Source organism: Ambystoma mexicanum, chromosome 12 (assembly GCF_040938575.1).
Source record: "Ambystoma mexicanum isolate Mex_15411 chromosome 12, UKY_AmexF1_1, whole genome shotgun sequence".
In the NCBI taxonomy this organism is placed as follows: Eukaryota; Metazoa; Chordata; class Amphibia; order Caudata; family Ambystomatidae; genus Ambystoma; species Ambystoma mexicanum.
In genome coordinates this window covers 90,159,655-90,180,129 of record NC_090936.1, presented here as the reverse complement: position 1 = coordinate 90,180,129, position 20,475 = coordinate 90,159,655, and the positions used below count along the sequence as shown (strand labels likewise).

The 20,475-nt window shown below is 47.2% G+C and overlaps 1 protein-coding gene across 1 annotated transcript in view; it reads left to right on the top strand.

The window, feature by feature from the left end:
• The window catches only part of DNAJC2 (DnaJ heat shock protein family (Hsp40) member C2), a 630,220-nt gene that overhangs the window by 179,506 nt on the left and 430,239 nt on the right, over positions 1 to 20,475 (top strand). Inside the window, exon 4 of the mRNA XM_069628062.1 lies at positions 18,993 to 19,091. Within this exon, the coding sequence (XP_069484163.1) occupies positions 18,993 to 19,091 (99 nt within the window). The remainder of the gene's footprint in view (positions 1 to 18,992; positions 19,092 to 20,475) is intronic.

The following is a 20,475-nucleotide window of genomic DNA, read 5'->3' as shown; positions in this document are numbered from 1 at the left end:
TCCACCCGAGGGGATGATACGGGGACTGACACGGCAGCGACGGGTACGGACGACGAGGCATACGACGAGGATTTTCCGTCGTCGCCTCCCACCAGGGCTTCTCCGCCCGACGAGATCGGATCTTTCCACTCCATGATCTCCAGGGCTTCCGAGCTTTTCCAACTCTGCCCTGAGGAGAAGAAAAAGGAAGGCTTCCTTTATCAGCGGCGCGAGGCCAAGAGGAAGACGGTCCTCGCAGTGCCTCTGTTGGACGACATTTGGGATGAGGGCCTTTCCCTCCTCAAGAACCCTTCCACGACGCCAGCTAGAAGAGACCGGTACGAGAAAAAGTACCGGGTCCCGGACACGGCCCCCCTATGCCTCCGGGCGCAACCTACCCCGGACTCCGTCGTCTCCGCGGCAGCCAGGAAGAAAGCGGGGGGGGGTGCGGCCTCCACATCGACTTCCCCGCCGGACGGCGAGGGAAAGAAACTGGATGCTATGGGACGTAGAGTCATCTCGTCGGCAGCGACGATGATTAAAGCGGCCAACGCCTTGGCTATCGTGGCCCGCTACGACAGGGAGCTCTGGTACAAGATAGCTCCCCTGCTGGATTTTCTGCCGGACTACAAGAGGGCGGAGGCCCTTGAGATCCTGCAGGAAGGTGAGGTGGCGTCGGACCACGCCATCACCGTGGCGACGGACATCGCCGACACTGGGTTCCGCCAGCTGGGCAACGGCGTTTGCCTTCGACGTCGTGGATGGCTCAAAGCTACAGACTTTCGGCAGGATGTCCAGACCAGAGTCCTGGACATGCCCTTCGACGGGAACAACCTGTTTGGGAAGACAGTGGACGATTCCCTTCAGGCCATCAAGGCGGATACTGAGACGGCCAGGGCCCTTGGAGTCCTGCAGCAACGACGTACGCCCTTTCGGAGCGGCGGAGGCAAGGGCGCCTCCAAAGGTTCCGGCGGCGGTTTCGCTTCCTACCGTCAAGCGGCCCGCTCGTCGTCGCAAGAGGCCTACAGAGGACGAGGCAAGTCTAGCGGACCCCGCCGTCGTCGCCAAGGAGGTCAAGGCGGCAAGGCCGCGTCCAAGCAGGATTGAACCGGCCGTGGGGTCGGGCCCCCACCGAAGCACCCCGGTGGGAGGCCGGCTGGCGGGCTTCGTCAGCGTGTGGGAGTCCATCTCCACCGACCTTTGGGTGCTGGACGCCCTGGCCCGGGGCCACGCGCTCGAGTTTCAAAGAAGGTGCCCGCGCGTCCCCCCCGTGGCCAGGAAAGAACTTCACGTCCCTCAACTTCTCCTGGAGGTAAAGGCGATGCTCAGAAAGGGCGCCATCGAACTCGTCCCAAAGAGGCTTCGGGGCTCCGGAGTCTACTCGCGATACTTCCTCGTGAAGAAGAAGACGGGAGGATGGCGCCCCATCCTAGACCTGCGACGTCTGAACAAGTTCATCAAGGCGCAGAAGTTCCGGATGGTCACCCTCCAGCACGTCCTGGGTCAGCTGGAGGAAGGAGACTTCCTATCGTCGTTGGATTTGGAGGATGCCTACTTCCACATTCCCATCCTAAAGGGGCACCGAAAATTCCTCAGATTCGTGGTCCAAGGGCGTCATTACCAGTTCAAAGCCCTTCCCTTCGGACTACGGTCGGCACCCAGGGTATTCACCAAGTGCCTCGCACCGGTGGCGGCGCAGCTGCGCCGCGAGGGGATTCACGTCTACCCCTACCTGGACGACTGGCTCATCCGCGCCAAGACGAGGGAGCTCGCCGTGGTCCACACGGCAAGGACCGTCCAACTCCTCACAGACCTGGGATTCTCCGTGAACTACGCCAAATCCCACCTGGTGCCCGCGCAAGTCGCACTGTTTCTGGGAGCGAGGCTCGACACAGTGTCCCTTCTGGCCTCCCCGTCGGAGGAGAGGACCAGGACCATCTTGGGCAAGGTGCAACGGATGTTGGTGGCCGACGCGGCCAAGGTGAGGTCCATCAAGTCCCTCCTCGGGATGATGTCTTCCTGCATCTACCTCATTCCCATGTGCAGGCTCCGGATGCGCCCGTTGCAAGAATTCCTGGATGCGCGCTGGATCCAGACGACGGGCAGCTTCGAGGAAAGGATCAAGCTCGACGAGAGTTTCCGACGAGCGATACGGTGGTGGGGCACCCGCGCGCATCTGACGGCGGGCATGGACTTCCAGACCCCAGCCCACCAGGAGACTGTGACCACGGATGCCTCCCTGGAAGGGTGGGGAGCGCACACCGAAAATCTGCACGCAAGGGGACTCTGGCTCCCGACGGAGAAGTCCCTGCATATCAACGTCCTGGAGCTCCGTGCAGTGTTTTGGGCCCTCAGGTCCTTCCTTCCGTCCCTCAAGGGCAAGGTGGTGAGGATCTTCACCGACAACACCACCACCATGTTTTACATCAGGAAACAGGGCGGAACCAGGTCCCCAGCGCTGTCCAAGGAGGCGCAGGACCTGTGGCATTGGGCCGTCGCCCAAGGGATTTTTCTGGTGCCGTTTCATCTGGCAGGGATAAAAAACACCATCGCCGACTCACTCAGCAGGGAGCTGCGCTCGTGCCACGAGTGGGAACTACGGCAGGATCTGGTGGATCGCCTCTTCCGACGGTGGGGCACACCCCAGATCGACCTGTTCGCGACGGCAACGAACACCAAGTGCCGGAGGTTCGCCAGCAGGTTTCCCCAGACGAGGAGCATGGGAGATGCTTTCTCGTTCCCCTGGGAGGGCCTGTTCCTCTACGCGTTCCCTCCCTTGCCTCTGCTAATCCGGCTCGTCAACCAGCTCAAGAGGTCACGGTGCAGGATGATCCTCGTCGCACCTGCGTGGCCGAGGCAGATATGGTTCCCGGACCTTCTGGACTTGTCAGCGTCCCCGCCGATCAAGCTGCCGGCGGACGCGGATCTACTCTCCAGGGAAGGAGGCGCCATCCTCCACCACGACCCGAAGTCGCTGAACTTGCAGGCCTGGCTCCTGCAGCGCTAGAGTTTGGAGGATACGACATACCGGCCGATTGCAGAGAGGTTCTTGCAAAGGCCAGGGCGTCCTCGACTCTTAAATGCTACGGACACAAATGGAAGAGGTTCTCTGTCTGGTGCCACGCACAGAAGATTAACCCTCTACGGATTACGGCTCCCCAAGTACTGCCGTACCTGCTGACGCTGGCCAAAGCTGGTCTGGCACACGCGTCCATCAAGATTCATCTTGCTGCGATCTCCCGATACACCAGAACCACGGGGCGGACGTCCTTGTGGTCTCATCGTCTGGTGAAAGAGTTCATGAAGGGACTGTTCAGATCGTTCCCGCCGGTGAAGGCCCCGGCCCCGGCGTGGGAGCTCAACGTGGTGCTGACCAAGCTCATGGGACCTCCGTTCGAGCCTCTGCACTCGGCCCCGTTGAAGTTTCTATCGTGGAAAACATCTTTTCTTGTGGCCATCACCTCCGCACGACGAGTGGGAGAGATCCAGGCCCTTTCCTGCAAGGCCCCGTACTTGACTTTCCACGACACGAGGGTAGTGCTCAGGACGCACCCCTCCTTCATGCCCAAGGTGCCGTCGGACTTCCATCTCAACGAACCCTTGGTGTTGCCTGTGTTCTTCCCGTCGCCTTCGTCGCCGGCTGAGAGGACTTTGCACTCGCTGGATGTGGCTAGAGCGCTGAAGTTCTACGTAGACCGCACAAAGTGTTTTCGGAAGACGTCGCAACTCTTTGTGAACTTTGGACCTGTCAATCAGGGGAAGGCTCTCTCGAAGGCTTCCATTTCCAGATGGCTCTCCGGCTGTATCATGTACTGTCATCGGTTGGCAAACCGACCGCTGCCTGGCCGTCCGAGAGCCCATTCCACCAGAGCGATCGCAGCTACCACGGCGTTCCTATCTGGTGTGCCCCTGCTGGACATATGCAGGGCTGCTACGTGGAGGTCGACGCACACCTTCACGAAATTCTACTGCGTCGACCGGGATTCCAGGGAGGAGTCCAGGGTCGGCCAAGCAGTGCTGCGCAACCTGTTCGCCTGAGGTGAGCCTGGTGAGGAGGTAAGATGCTTAATGTTGAGTTTATGTGATGCTTAATGTTGAGCCTTTGCCACCTCCCGTGGTTGTGCATGTGTGTACTGCTATGTATTCTTTATTAATGAGCATGTGAATCCATGCCAGACCCCATGCTGGAGAAGGAACAAGTTACTTACCTGTAACTGTTGTTCTCCAGCATGGGTCTGGCATGGATTCACATGCGAACCCTCCCGCCTACCCCTCTGCGGCTCTTCACTTGGTCATACTGCCACTTCACGTGCTTCCAAATCTGAAGATGGCTGCCAGAGGCGGTGCTTAGGTAGAGGGCAGTCATTGGCTGTGGTCAGTATGACGCAGAGACCAGTGATTGGTTATTACTACGAAAGACAGATCAGAAACGAAACTGATACTGGTTTTTTCTTTACCGAGGATTCCCAGCCTGACGACGGGGAATATTCATGAGCATGTGAATCCATGCCAGACCCATGCTGGAGAACAACAGTTACAGGTAAGTAACTTGTTCCTTCCTACGTTCTTTTCCGATCCTAAGGACGAAGCACAGAGTGCGCTGCACTGCCTGGATTTCAGGCGTGCCCTGAAATTCTACCTGGACAGAACCAAGGGCTTCGGCAAATCGGACACCGGTTTGTCACTTTCAGGGGGCTCAAGAATAGGCTACCAGGCCTCCATATCCCGCTGGATCGTCTCGGCCATCAAAGAAGCGTACCAGGGCCAGCACAACCCGGTACTGGCCAACATGCACGCCCACGCAGTCAGGGCCAAGGCAACGGCCATCGCATTCCAGCGCCATGTCCCTTGGCAAGTCATAAGCAGGGTGGCCACTTGGGCCACTCCCTCGGCTTTCTGCAAGTATTACTGTTTGGATGCCGGCTCCAGATTTGATGCGGCTTTCGGATAGGCCGTTTTCAGGAACCTATTTGCTTAAGATGGGTCTTCTCTCCACCCTGGGCCTACATTCAGTTGTAATCGTCCATGCAGTATGGAGGAAAGGGGATGGGACGTAAGAGTCATTATAAGTTAGTCACTGTAGTGACTAATGTACTCTTAGTCCCCTTGCCTCCATATGTCCCACCATCCTCCCCCCTAATAAAACTGGTGTCATTATGCAATATTGATGTGTTTATAGTGACATTTTCGAACGTCACATCATTTTCGAAATGACATTTATTTCGACACAAAAATGGCAAAAAAAAATTTTTTGGGAATGTTTTTTTTATTTTTTTTTTTAATGGGGGGGTTCCCTCTCCAAACCCCCCCTGTTTTTTTATTGACACTTTTTTTTACTAACGAAACAAACATAAAACATATAAAATAAAAAAATATATTCGGAATTTTCAGCATTTTTGTGTCAAAAAAATGGCATGTCGAAAATGTGTTTTTGAAAATTTAACTGGATACCATATTGATCTATTGTTGACGCGCCTATGGGGACTGAGGCGCCAGAGGGCGGAGTCAGGGCAGCACATGATCCCTGGGGCGCACCCCAGCGCGCCTCTAAATTTAAAGGGGAAGAAGGTTTTTTCTGGTGAAAAAGGTTCCGTCTCCCGTCCCTTGGAAGGGGACACCCATGCAGTATGGAGGAAAGGGGACTAAGGACTAAGTACGTTAGTCACTACGGTGAGTAATTTATAATTTCTCCTTCATACAAATACAGTCCAGCTCCTTGCTCATGTAATTAGAAAAGAACTGCAGAAGGGGGCTGAGTGCATGCGAGGTAAGGAGCCAAGTGTGGCTTAAGCTTGTATCGACAGTCTCCAGCTCCTTGAAGTAGTGTGCTTTATTTATGTAAAAGCTGCTTTGCACACGCTCCCGCCTCGGAGTGCCAGATATCCCAGGGCATGGACGAAATAATACTGTGGGCTAGGAGTACTGTGTTCACCTTTGCTGAGTAACTTTAGCTTTTTTTGTTTAGAACCTATTGGACCTTAAAATGCTTCGGCATTATGCAAACATGTTCTGTATTACAATTGTACTTTTTCAGTGATGTGGTCTCTGTGGTTCGAGGGTTGGCATGTGCAATGATGTCCCCTGTCAGGTCAATAGTGGGGGGGGCATTTAGGGTGCCGGGCCTACCACCTTGCACATGATCTGAGACTCGAGGTCCATGTGCTGAGGATGACCCGGTCCCTTCCAAAAACCATACCGAGCAACTCTGCTGATATTTGGGGAGGTTCCTGATACTTTATGGCAAAAATGTTGATTTCTTTTTTTGCAGTTTTTTAAACATGTTCTCCATAAAGTTTACTCTCCTTCAATGCTAGTCTGCAAACCACAAATATGTTCACGTTTTCTGAAATGAGCAATAACTAATTAAATGAAATAATTTTATCCTAGATAAAGCAATGGTTTTGAAACACCATCCGGATAAGCGAAAAGCAGCAGGGGAGGGTTCGGCGGTGTTGGAAATAAATGTTCCCGCGACTGGGTGATTCTAATAATCGAGACAGCAGAAGAAGGGAAAAAAACAAAAAGAACTAGACTCCCTTGAAGCTAAAATTAAAGAAGAATCAGTTATTCCTGACATCAAAACTAGTCTGGAAAAAATGAATGACGAAATGGCCAAATTTAAATCTTTGACTCTGGATAAAAAAAGTCTGGAAACTAAAAAAAGATATCGCAAACTATAAAGAGGAAATTACATACCCATACTTGGTTCCTGGCTTTTTCCAGCAATATAATAATCAAAAGAACTGGAAAGGCCAAAATAGATTCCAACATAATAAGAAGTTGGTATCTTTTTTCAATTCCTCTAATAGCAGCGAGACTGACTCCACCCAAAATGGCCCAAGTACAAGTGGGGCACCTACACCACAAAGAGGCCCACAGAATCAATTTTTTCAACAACGAGGGAATCGCGGAAAAATCAGACCATGGAACCACAATCCAGTGCGAACGCGACAGTGGGTTCCGCCCCAGACTTGGTAAATCCTATCTTTAATTTGAGCACGCACATATTAACACTTGCGGAAAAAATGTTTTGAGCAAGGGCTTATCCTTTGTTGCAGTCTGCAAAGCCAATGCTTTTCAGACTGAAATTGAGATGAGGATTTTTTTTCGTATCCTCAGGCTGAAATATTTTTCCATGATAAAGATTCCAAAAATGCTATCTATGACAATCGTTCAGGCAAAAAGCTGCACTCTATTTTTATACCATTACAGTCTATGGTATCTCCAGAAATTCTGGCCTTCGAGAACAAAATTATCCGAGAGATGAAACTCCTTTGTGAACACAAAAATCGGTATAAAGACAATCTGTCAATCAGAACGAATAGCTTTAAAAAGCCTTGAAAATAACCCGCTATTAAAACTTGCCGACAAAGGGGGAGGGATTGTCCTGTGGGATTCTAATCTATATAATTCAGAAGTGGAAAAGCAACTTGGTGATGCATCAGTATATAAACGGATACCAATTGACCCGACTCCCGATCTCTTGGAAGAAATAACAAGCCTGATGACACATGCCCTACAATAAGGGTGGATAAATGATGACGAAAAGAGTTTTCTTATTAATAGACAATCAGTCATTCCAGCTTTCTATTGTCTTACAAAAGTCCATAAAAATCTGAATGCTCCTCTTGGTCGCCCATTTGTCTCGGCTATTGGTTCATTGCTTGAACCACTGTCAGTCTATGTAGACATATTTCTCCGGCCTTTTGTTAACAAGATGAAATCGTTTGTACAGGACTCTACTTCGATGATAAAAATTCTTGATGAGCTGAAAATGGAATCACAAGATTTGTTGGTTACATTAGATGTGACGTCCCTCTACACTAATGTATGTTACGTTCACCTGGCTCCCACAGGGGCGTCGGTCCACCCAGACAGCTGCGGTCTCCACCCACGTGATGCGTAGTGCAGCGATGACTGACTGGATCTGCCCTCCTAATCTTGTCTGCTTAACCCGTAGAAATATTCTCCTTATATTCTTCAAAGATGAGCTCTCCATCCTGCGTGGATTTGCAGGGGCGCGTCGATTCCAGTTACTTCACTGGTTTGAAGGCTCGGGAGAGTTCCGGAGAGTATTGACTCTGAGGTTCCTGGTGACGACCAGTAAGTATTAAGTTCATAGAGTTCAATATGTCCGATGTTCACTCTTGTTCCCCCCCCCTTCCTTTCTTGTCTTGCAGCTGGCTCGTGAAAAGATGCTCTTGTGGCAGCTGGTGGCGCTCAGTTAAGAGTCTGTATTACCCAGCGCTGTCTGGTAAATCTTGCACGAGGAAAACGTGTTGTTTTGTCTCTCTTTACAGATGCGGCACGTGAAAATATGGAGAGTCACAAAAGGATGCCTCCGGTGGTAAATCAGGTAGGTCTATGGTGGTAAGAATTATATTTGTTGGTTCCCTCGGCTCACCTTGTGGTTTTCTTTTGTCTCCTAGGTGCCGAAGTTAGGCGAAGAAATGATGGGTGCAGCGCCGACCCGAAGGATGCTGTGAAGACTGGTGAGTATGGCGTGGCGCTGCAGCTGGAGGTGCGGCGCGTGCAGAAATGATGTTCATTACAGGTCCGGAGACGAGATGGATCCAGAATCAGGTGTGGAATAGAAATAAGTTTGTTTTCTAACCTTGTCCCTTTCTTTCCTCTTTGTTTTAGGAGCTCTGGATTAGAGGCGTGCATGGCAGTAGACTGGATGCAGGCTGCAGGCACGGTGAGTGTTAAGCTGCTGGATGCAGAATAACGCGAAGCATGTGTTGCTGGTCGGGTGTGGTTTAAATGGCCTCAAAAGTAGTCCCAGGTAAGAAGTCCCTAGAATCACACCCGAGTAAAAAATAGTCCCTGTAGAAAAATAGTCCCTTTCAGGCTTCATGTTGGATTGGAGTCATTTGCAGCATGGTCTGCCTGAGGTAAGTAATAACTATGAGCCTGGTGCCTTAGGCGCCAGGACTGATTCCTACTATGAGCCTGGCGCCTAAGGCGCCAAGAATGAACCCAGATAGCCCCTAGCCGGGGCTGCTGAGGTTTTACTAAATGTCTAGATGCCTGCTCCCGGGGCTGATGGACTTGGTCCGGATGCCTGGGGGTAGGCATCATGACAGCACTCCCCTCCTCCCCGCCCCCAAGGCGCCTCCTAAAGTTGTTCTTCCCCTGGGCCCTGGTTTGTCTGGGAAGTTCCGATGGAATCTTTTCACCAACCGAGGTGCATGGACGTGGTCACTAGGTTCCCATGACCTTTCTTGTGGTCCGTAGCCCTTCCAATCGATTAAATAAAGTTTTGATTTAACCATCTTGGAGTCCAGGATATTTTTTACCTCAAATTCAGGTTCTCCATCTATCAAGATGGGGTCGGGTGGTTTGGTTAATCTTGTTCCTGGTTGAACTGGTTTTAAAAGTGAAACATGAAAGACAGGATGAATGCGCATATTAGAGTGTAATTCCAATTTGACAGCTACCGGGTTGATAATGGCCTTAATAGTGTAAGTTCCCAAATATCTAGGGTTAAAAGTCCGAGTTCCCTTCAGAGGGTATATGTTTTGTAGCCAGCCAAACTTGATCCCCAATCTGGTATTGTGGAGTTTCACTTCTATGTTGATCATCATTTTTCTTATCTTTCTCTTTTGCTTGTTTCAAATGTTCTGTTGCCTCTTTAAAGGCTTGTGTAATAGTAGAATGCAAATGACTATGCAGGCATTTCTAAATGCTGAGGCGAATCTAGTTCTGAGGTTCGAGGGTGATGTCCATATATGGTATAAAAGGGGCTTTGTCCGGTTCCTGAATGTACAGAGTTATTGTATGCATACTTGGAAATCCATAAAATATCTTTCCAATTACTTTCGGTCTGGTGTAGCATGCAACGTAGGTACTGATCAAGGGTCTGGTTGGTCCTCTCCGTCTGACCATCGGTCTGGTGATGGTGACTGGTTGATAACCTTATGTCGATTTGCGCCAGTTGGCAACATTTCTTCCAAAAATGTGAAATGAATTGACTACCTCGGTCAGAGACCAATACGGAAGGAAATCCGTGTATTCGAACAATGTTTTCGAGGAACTCCTTGGCCAGAATTGAAGCAGCAGGTAATCCCTTCAGAGGAATAAAGTGGGCCATCTTGGAAAAAAGATCCACAATAACTAGAATGGTGTTAAATCCATTACATGGAGGTAGATCTGTAATAAAGTCTAACGATAAGGTTTGCCATGGTGTAGGTGGAATATCCAAAGGTTGTAAGAGGCCAGCTGGTTTTTTCTTCTGACTTTTGTTTTGGGCGCAAATGCCACAAGACATTACAAAATACTTTACGTCTTTTCGCCAGGTGGGCCACCAGAATTGTTTCTTAATTTTAGCTTCAGTTTTTGCGATACCCGGGTGTCCTTCCATTAGGGTGTCATGATAATTGGAGATGACTAGTTCTTGTAGTTCCTTTTGTGGTAGAAATAGTCGCCCTTGATAATAAGGTAGGTCATTGATGACTGAGTAGTCCGGGCCTTTCTTCACCCAGGCCTGCAGGGCTGTTGGATCGAAGAGTTGTTGGATCTTTACTTGAATATCCTCTAGTGTCTGTAGAGTGGTTATGCCAAGAATTCTTTGTTCTGAAATTATAGTCACCGGTTCCGGGTTCGCATATGCTTCTACCATCCATATTCGAGATAAGGCATCTGCCTTGCCATTTTTACAACCTGGTCGATGAGTGATCACGAAATCGACCTCGGCAAAGAACAATGCCCATCGAAGTTGACGCGACGATTGGGCCTTGGCTGTTTTTAAATACTGCAAGTTCCGGTGATCGGTGATTACCGTAATGGTATGCCTGGCACTGAGAAGATAATGCCCCCAAGCCTTGAAGGCGGATTTGATGGCTAATAATTCTTTATCGGTAACCGCATAGTTTAACTCGGGTGCCGAGAACTTTCTGGACCAAAATGCTACTGGGTGAAGTTGACCGTTTTCAGGATCCTTCTGGGACAGGACAGCTCCCATGGCTAAACTGGATGCATCAGTTTCAACTATGTATGGAAGTTCGGGGCGTGGATGTGTCAGTCTAGAAATACGGATACCTTTACTTTGAGACCGCAAACGCATTTTGGTGGCCGTGGGCCAACCGTCTCATGCATGATATGACAAAATATAGGTTTTCGAGTTTGCCAATGAGCGGCCATTTTGATGTAACAAGAATCGCCATTTTGTTTTCCAACCATTGCTTATTGCTTTCTGTTCCTATTGCTTCGCAGTATATTTTCCGCTTACACTGCTCGACTGTGAAACATTGTTGTCTGTATGTGAAAAGGACAAGGCCGCAGGGCCGTGAGGATAACAAGAGTTCGCTGAAACACAAACGTAGGCAGCACCAGGAAGAATGCCCGGCTCCCTCCCGAATGTAGCCTTGAAGCAGAGCTGCAGGGCATCTGATCATTTCACAGCTGCCAGGCAGTCTCGTTATATGGTAGAATATGTTATAATAATACCGCTGAAGGCTTGAATTATGCTTTTCTTACGGCCCCCCCTTTGCTGAGCCCGCTAGAGCATGTCGGCTCCCAGGACGCGAATAGCGCCTGATAGATAGCAAGGTCCGGAATGCAACTCCCCCCCCCCCCCCGTATGTAGTTCACTTCCAAGAACAGAAGCGCTGTGTTCTATTCAACAACTGAAAGATGCCTTCGCACTCACAAATTGCAAATTGTTACTAGAATAGATGTTTGAAGGTGTCATATTGGTTGGAGATGCCCATCATCACACCAAGTTCAAAGAAACCCAATAAAGGGGGGTGTTAAACATGTCATAGCTGATTGTTTGATATGCATTTTGTATATATGTAACTGATGTACGTAATTCACTCTTTTGCGTCCCTCGAGGTCTAAAGATACATGTCGCGGGGCGTGAGACCGAGTTGGCCAACTGAGACTTTTGCTTTACAATAAGCCCTAGTTTTGGGAATGCAACCTCGTGTCTGGCGTATCTATCGTGTGTGGTGACTGGCCTTGTTCCCATAGACGTCAGGGTTCCCTAGGGGCCTCTTTCAGATGCTTTAAGACAGGTGCAGACGTGAATTTCGCTTTCAGCTCTTGGAAGGCCTTTTCAGCTTCTTAGGTCCACAAGAAGCGTTTGTTTTTTAGCAAAAGTGCTGTGATAGGGTGTACAACATGTGAGAAATCCTGAATGAATCTGCGGTAGAAATTAGCAAATCCGGGCATGCTTTGTACCCCTTTAACTGAATCGGGTGATGGCCACTTGAGGATTGCGTCCACCTTTCGAGAGTCCATTCGGACTCCTTTTGGAGTCAGGATAAATCCAAGGAATTAAACTTCCGTAGCATGAAAAACGCATTTTTCCAATTTTGCATATAACTTGTGTTGGCGTAGTTTCTCAAGGACTGCACGAACGTGCTTCACATGGTCTGATTCTGAAGAGGAGTACACTAGAATATCGTCTATGTATACAACAACACAGACGTCAATGAGTTCACGAAGGACATCGTTCATAAAATACTGGAAGGCTGCTGGTGCATTGCACAACCCGAAGGGCATCACCTGGTATTCGAATAACCCGTACTTGGTGCGAAAAGCAGTCTTCCATTCGTTGCCTTTCTTTACACGTACCAGATATGCCCCTCGGAGATCTAGTTTAGTGTAGATGCAAGCGTCCTTTACTTGGTCTAGTAATTCGGGGATCAGAGGCAATGGGTATCGGTTCTTAACCGTGATCTGATTTTAATGTGCGGTAGTCTATTCACGTTCTGAGGTCACCTTCCTTTTTAGGCACGAAGAACAAAGCTGAAGATGCAGGGGACTTGGATGGACGAATGAAGCCACTAGCAAGTTATTGGTCGAAGTATTGTCGTAGGTGAAGGCTTTCGGGTTCCGTAAAGGCGTAGATCTTACTACAAGGATTATGTGTTTCCAACCAAGGTATCCCCAGTATTATTTGGAACTGTGGGGCTTTGATTAAATCAAACACAATAGTCTCTCGATGCCCATCCTGACCCAATAGTGTCATCTCTGCGGTGGAATGAGTTACAGGCCCAGAGGCAATTTCATATCCATCGACTATGGTGATGACATCTGAAGTGGTGTTTTTGCAGAGAGATAGATTCATCCTAGAAGCCAACTCGTGGTCCACATAGTTTCCTATGGCCCCGCTATCAATGTATGCCCTCACTGCGTGCATACGTGATGGCTGCCTTGGATCTATAAGGACCATTGGTATGATGAAGTGCGAGGTCTGAGTATCCTTCTTCAAGCTCGGCAAGCGGACCTCTACGCTTGTCGGGCGTGGTCGTTTCCCGAATCAGGCTCTGTTTGATTTTTATCAGCAACTCAGACTACTTTTTTAGATGTTTTTATAGGGCAATCCCGTAGGCCCCACAGTACAGACAAAATTGCACCTGCCGTCTCCTTTCTCTTTCCTTTTGAGTTAAGGGTCCTTTGACCCCCCCGATCTGCATCGGTTCTGATACATCTGTTCCTCTGAGGGTAACATTGGGTTTAACCAATACCCGATTCTCGAACTTAGCTCGATCAGCCTTTCTATTCTGAAGTCGGTGGTCTAACTGGACCACAAAGTCTATATATTCTGCACAATCCTGAGGTGGGTTCACAACTTGGGCCAAAACGTCTTTGAGTTCACCCCGAAGTCCACGATGAAATAATGTAATTCGTTTTACCTCTGGCCATCCGGTTTCCACCACTAACCTATTGAAAGTGGCGATATACGTTAGTAGATCCTGGTTACCTTGTCGTAATGATAAAAGTTCGTTATCCAGGGCCTGTCCCTGTGAATGTCTGGCAAATAGTCTTTCCATGCTCAATTGAAAACCTTGAAAATCCCGAAGAAGAGGATCATCCTGGTTAACTAATGGAATTGACCAATCCGCTGCGCTGCCATTAAGATATGATGGTGCAAAGGCTACTTTGGTTTGGTTGTTCGGAAAAGCTTCAGGTCTGCATAAAAAGTGCAAGCGCCATTGGTTCATAAATACGGCAAACTTTTTTGGGTCCCCAGCAAAACGTTCGGGTGGAGCTAAAGGAATGCTCCCTGGTAGAACCACTTGCACAGGATTGCTCGATGAAACAGGAGTTGGATTCCCCCCCCCCCCTCCCAAGTCCAGGGAATGGTGTTTGCCCAGCTTGGTTTTGCAGTAATTGTCTAGCAAGATCATCAGTGCGCTCCTTTGACACAATCAGTTCTCTCCTGAGGGCATTAGTCTCTTGGCGCGCGGAGTGCCCTAAGTTCCCCTAACAATAGGGCTAGTTGGTCGGTTTCTGAGGTTTCCATAACGCCCGGGTGGGGATTTGTAGATAGGCTTCGCGTTCTGTTACGTTCACCTGGCTCCCACAGGGGCGTCGGTCGGACCTGGACAGCTGCGGTCTCCACCCACATGATGCGTAGTGCAGCGATGACTGACTGGATCTGCCCTCCTAATCTTGTCTGCTTAACCCGTAGAAATATTCTCCTTATTTTCTTGAAAGATGAGCTCTCCATCCTGCGTGGATTTGCAGGGGCGCGGCGATTCCAGTTACTTCACTGGTTTGAAGGCTCGGGAGAGTTCCGGAGAGTATTGACTCTGAGGTGCCTGGTGAGGACCAGTAATTAAGTTCATAGAGTTCAATATGTCCGATGTTCACTCTTGTCCCCCCCCCCCCCCCTTTCTTGTTTTGCAGCTGGCTCGTGAAAAGATGCTCTTGTGGCAGCTGGTGGTGCTCAGGTAAGAGTCTGTATTACCCGGCGCTGTCCGGTAAATGTTGCACAAGGAAAACGTGTTTTTGTCTCTTTACAGATGCGGCACGTGAAAATATGGTGAGTCACAAAAGAATGCCTCCGGTGGTAAATCAGGTAAGTCTATGGTGGTAAGAATTAGATTTGTTGGTTCCCTCGGCTCACCTTGTGGTTTTCTTTTGTCTCCTAGGTGCCAAAGTTCGGCGAAGAAATGATGGCGGCAGCGCCGACCCGAAGGATGCTGTGAAGACTGGTGAGTATGGCGCGGCGCTGCAGCTGGAGGTGCGGAGCGTGCAGAAATGATGTTCTTTACAGGTCCGGAGACGAGATGGATCCAGAATCTGGTGTGGAATAGAAATAAGTTTGTTTTCTAACCTTGTCCCTTTCTTTCCTCTTTGTTTTAGGAGCTCCGGATTCGAGGCGGGCGTGGCAGAAGACTGGATGCAGGCTGCAGGCACGGTGAGTGTTACGCTGCTGGATGCAGAATAACGCGAAGCTTGTGTTGCTGGTCGGGTGTGGTTTAAATAGCCTCAAAAGTAGTCCCAGTTAAGAAGTCCCTAGAACCACACCCGAGTAAAAAATAGTCCCTGTAGAAAAATAGTCCCCTTCAGGCTTCATGTTGGATTGGAGTCATTTGCAGCATGTTCTGCCTGAGGTAAGTAATGACTATGAGCCTGGCGCCTTAGGCGCCAGGACTGATTCCTACTATGAGCCTGGCGCCTAAGGCACCAGGACTGAACCCAGATAGCCCCTAGCCGGGGCTGCTGAGGTTTTACTAAATGTCTAGATGCCTGCTCCCGGGGCTGATGGATTTGGTCCGGATGCCTGGAGGTAGGCATCATGACATATACCACAGAAAAAATGTGTGGAGGTGATGCAAAATTTGTTGGAAACACGTGAGGATAAACATCCACCGTCAACATTCCTTGCTGAGTGCATTCACATTGCACTAACTAGGATTTTTTTCATATGTAAGGGGGTCTTTTTTCAACAACTATATGGCACCAGTATGGGGGCAACATTTGCCCCAGACCTGGCCAATCTGTACATGAACAATTTTGAAATCATTAACATCTATGCCAATGATAACCCATATCAGGAAAACATCAAGGCCTGGTATCGCTACATAGATGACATTTTCATGATCTGGGGTGGAAATAAGGAAGATCTCGGTTTGTTCACCTCATGGTTGAACACAAGAGAAGCTTCGATATGATTTACATATGAATCTAATTGTAGTGAAATCCCATTCTTGGATCTATCAATCTACCGTATGCCAGATAATAAGATTGGCACAAACCTTTACAAGAAACCTACCCAGAAGAACACTTTACTAGAATTCCATAGCTACCATCTGCAATCACTGAGGGAAAACTTACCCTTTGGCCAGTTTCTCCGGATTAGGCGCAACTGCTCTGACAAAGCTGATTTAAAAAATCATAGAGTTTGAAAATCAATCTAAAAGAGAGAGGATATCCATCGTATATTATAAGAAGAGCCTATAAAAAGGCCGCCAACATATCAAGGCCAGACTGTCTATCTAAACAAGATAAAACTACGCCAGACAAAATCACCTGTGTGTCCTCGTACACACCAATTAGCAATGATTTGAGAAAAACCATTTTGGCTAACTGGAAAATTATTAATACAGAAGACTTCAGTATCCCTCCCCCCGCTTTGCATTCAAACGCCTCACTAACATCAGAGACAAATTGGTCCATACTTTTCTGGTGCCAAAAATAAATTTAAATGCCCAAACCACACTGTGGCAATTACCTCCGGTAATGGAACATTTTAAATGCGGAAAATGCAAGATGTGCCAATTCACTAAGAATTTAAAAACTATTGACCTTAAAGGTAAAACGTGGAAGTTTGAGACATTCAGTAATTGTGCGACCAAATGGGTTGTGTACTGCATCGTACGCCCATGTGGGCTTGTGTACATTGGTAAAATAAAACACCTGGTGCGCACCAGAATCGGAGAACACCGTGGGTGTATAAAAAAACAGGGCAGACAAGCCATTGGTCGAACATTACAAAAAGGCAAAACACACACACACACAATGATATCTTTTGGTGTGTGTTACAAAAGATGGACAACCATCCTCATGGTGGTGATCGTGACAAAAGGCTGCGAAAACTTGAACCAAAATGGATATATAATTTGGACTCGGTAAAACACGGTCTGAATTTATATATTGAATGGCGACTATTTTTGCGCAAATAGTACGTTAATATTTCACTATGCCAAAAAATTCCGGAGGTAAATTTACCAAGTAACTCTCGAAAGAATGACATCTGTTACTTTTTAAATAATATATAGTGACTTAATTCAGTTCAACAGACTATAATTGGAATTGTCTGCCACACAGTGTATTAATTTGCTTACATTGTGCTCTCTTGCAATATGGCCGACCCCTGAGGAAACCTATCTTGCCTTACTGACGAGTACTTCCGGCTATAGGCCGTGTCACATGACCCGATCCACTACGGTAACGTCTAAATGACGACGAAACAAACTGCAGCTCCATGACAGCTGCCGGGAGCGTTCGTCTGAAGTCTGAGTCGATCGAGAACTGCAAATAGAATCTATACATCGCCGCTACACCTACAAGGTAATGTGGGAACTTTTTTAGAAATAGTTTAGGTTTCCTTTTTTCTGAAACGGCCGTTGTTAGTAATCGCGGCCATACACGGTTTCTTTGTTTCCCTGTTTTGCACATTATGTTCGGACGGCCATTTATATCAATTTACTGACTTCATGAAACTTGTTGCTCTGAACTTGAGACCAGTAAAGCAGAACACACGTGGTAGGTCATAACACTTATTTTTCTGCTTGTTGTTAGATGTAAATCATTGACACTTTTTTGCAAAATATTAAAACACCGCTTGGTGTCATTTTTCCTTGTCGTCACAGTAAAGACTGACTAATAACAACGGCCCGTCGAAGAATTGCCGTTTTTACTGGTGAATGAATATATCACCCATAAGGAGCTGAAATAGGTATGCCTCCTTATATACACCTGTAAAAAATAGGCAACCGTGTTGCTCGTTGTGAATGTGACTAAAGAAAGATATGTATACATTAACAAACAGATCTACTCTGTAGATGAATGGAGAGTTTGCTATCCTTCTCTGCTGTATGAATAATATAGCACAACTGGATTGACTCCACTGTACGATACCGACACCACTAGATAGAGAGGTTTAACATAGGTTCTCTACCATTGCTGCGTGTATGAAAAAATACTGAAAGTAATGAAAGGCTCGCTTGTTTGTCCTATATTTGATATAGATATCTGTTTTTTATAGATACCTTGAGACAATACACAATTGACCTTGTGACATTCAGTACCCTCTAACATGAGGTTTTGAACTGTGTCCTGAAGAAAGCCTTACATACACGGTAAACCAATATAAGAACATGGATAAGTCGCTGTGGAATTAAAACATTAAGGCTGGAAACAAATTTGCTTACGTCTACACAAGGAAAATGGGGATTGTTTAGCGCAAATATTAATAGGCTAATTCAAAGTCACCCATGTGCTACTAACATCACTTCTTGTTACAACGTATCATGTGAATGAACACAAAGATCCAAACTATTGATTAATAGTCTCTTTTTATGTTTTATGTTTGAGATTTGCAAATGTGACCGAATGGTCGGTTTTATTACAAAATATAATAAATATGAGATATTTTTGTTAAGTGAGCCTTCCAAATCTTTATATTTGCTAAAAGATTGATGGTTTGGGAATACATGGACATGTTTTGAGATCCAATTTTGTAACCTCTGGTGAGGATATAGAAAGGTAGCATGTTGGTATTTCCCCTTTGTTTATCTGTGTACTGTGTTCACCTTTGCTGAGTAGCTTTAGCTTTTTTTGTTTATAACCTATTGGACCTTAAAATGGATGCTTCGGCATTATGCAAACATGTTCTGTATTACAATTGTACTTTTTCAGTGATGTGGTCTCTGTGGTTCGAGGGTTGGCATGTGAAATGATGTCCCCTGTCTGGTCAATAGAGGGGGGGGGGGGGCACTTAAGGTTTCGGGCCTACCACCCTGTACATGATCTGAGACTCGAGGTCCATGTGCTGATGATGACCCGGTCCCTTCCAAAAGCCATACCGAGCAACTCTGCTGATATTTGTGGAGATTCCTGATACTTTATGGCAAAAATGTTGCTTTCTTTTTTTGCAGTTTTTAAAACATGTTCTGCATAAAGTTTACTCTCCTTCAATACTAGTCTGCAAACCACAAATATGTTCACGTTTTCTGAAATGAGCAATAACTAATGAAATAATTTTATCCTAGATAAAGCAATGGTTTTGAAACACCATCCGGATAAGCGAAAAGCAGCAGGGGAGCAAATTGTTGAAGGCGATAATGACTACTTTACCTGCATAACAAAAGGTAAAACATGGGCGAAAGGAGTGGCAGTCTAATGTCTTGACTTTTTTTCTTTGTCTAGTTTGTATGAATGTTTCTTTCATATAGCATAATGTTTTCCAGTGGTGCTTTAATCATTTATGGTTTTGTTTTGTTTAACATCTTCTATTCAGGAATGGAAAGCTTCTATTAAAGTTTCTATTCAGAAATCTGGGTGGCATAGTGTGAACAGACCTAAAAGTAATTCCTATTGCTACGTTACTGGGTTTCATTGCAGAGGAAGACCAATCCAAGACCTGAAAGAAACAAAAATAATAAAATAAAATTAAAATATTAAACGGAAGGTAATATTTTGAAGCCCGGGCAAGTTAAGGGCGAGGACTTGTCTGGCAGACTGTTTGGCTGTTTGCTGTATTGTTGTTAGTTGTGCCGTATTCAATAAAAACGTGAATACTTTTTGCACAGCTCCTGCATGACTGCGCACCGCATGACTGCTGGACGTTTTGATCTATCGCAAGTACACTCTGGGAAGAAGGAACAAAACAAGCATTATGCTTCCTGCCCGAGAGCGAAGCAAAACGTTCCAACCAAAGACTTGTGCACAAATACGACGGGATCTTATGGGTGTGAGATCCGATCCCGAACTCAGATTAGAGTTTGGTTACAGGCGGATGGAAACAGAGCCTGTGAAGTTTCCTGAATTCACATTACCAAGTGCACAAGTAAGTGGGCGCCCGATGACTTTGAGCTGTTCAAGTGTTTTTAATTCTACAACACCTCCATTAGGAGAGGTAACAGACATAGCACATATAGACATTTTGGGTAATGGCTTACTTAATAAAGAAAATGTGGCCTGTATGAACCAGTGAAACCAGGTGAACAAATTTCAAATCCAAATGCACTCGTTTTGCACACATAGGGTGAACGTAGCAGTGTATCTTTAAACTAGCAAAATGTGCAAACATTGGTATGGTTGGCCGTATTGATGGCACTAGCAAAGGTAGTAAACCACCTGACCTGTGTCAGTGCATAGCCATATGCCTTGAAGATATTCAGCCTGGGGGCTTGACCCAGGACTTATTGGCCCTCCAGATACCACTTTTACGTACACTGGCCTGGTGTGCCACTCAAGGTGCAGGAGAGCATGTTGAGGACCAGTTAGTCAATCCTGATACATGCAGGGACACGGAAAACATGGTGCCAAGGATACTGAAAGAACAGACATCCATGTCATATGCTTTGAAGATGCACGAATTACAAACTGTTCTTCCATGTGAAGGAGAAATGGTAAAAGAAGTGGAGGCATTTTGTGCACCTGTACCTTAGTTGTACTCTGTACCTTTCAAGAACTTTGGGGCTACAGAACATGAAACAGAACAGCAAGGAAGGTGTGAAAGACGTAACTCAT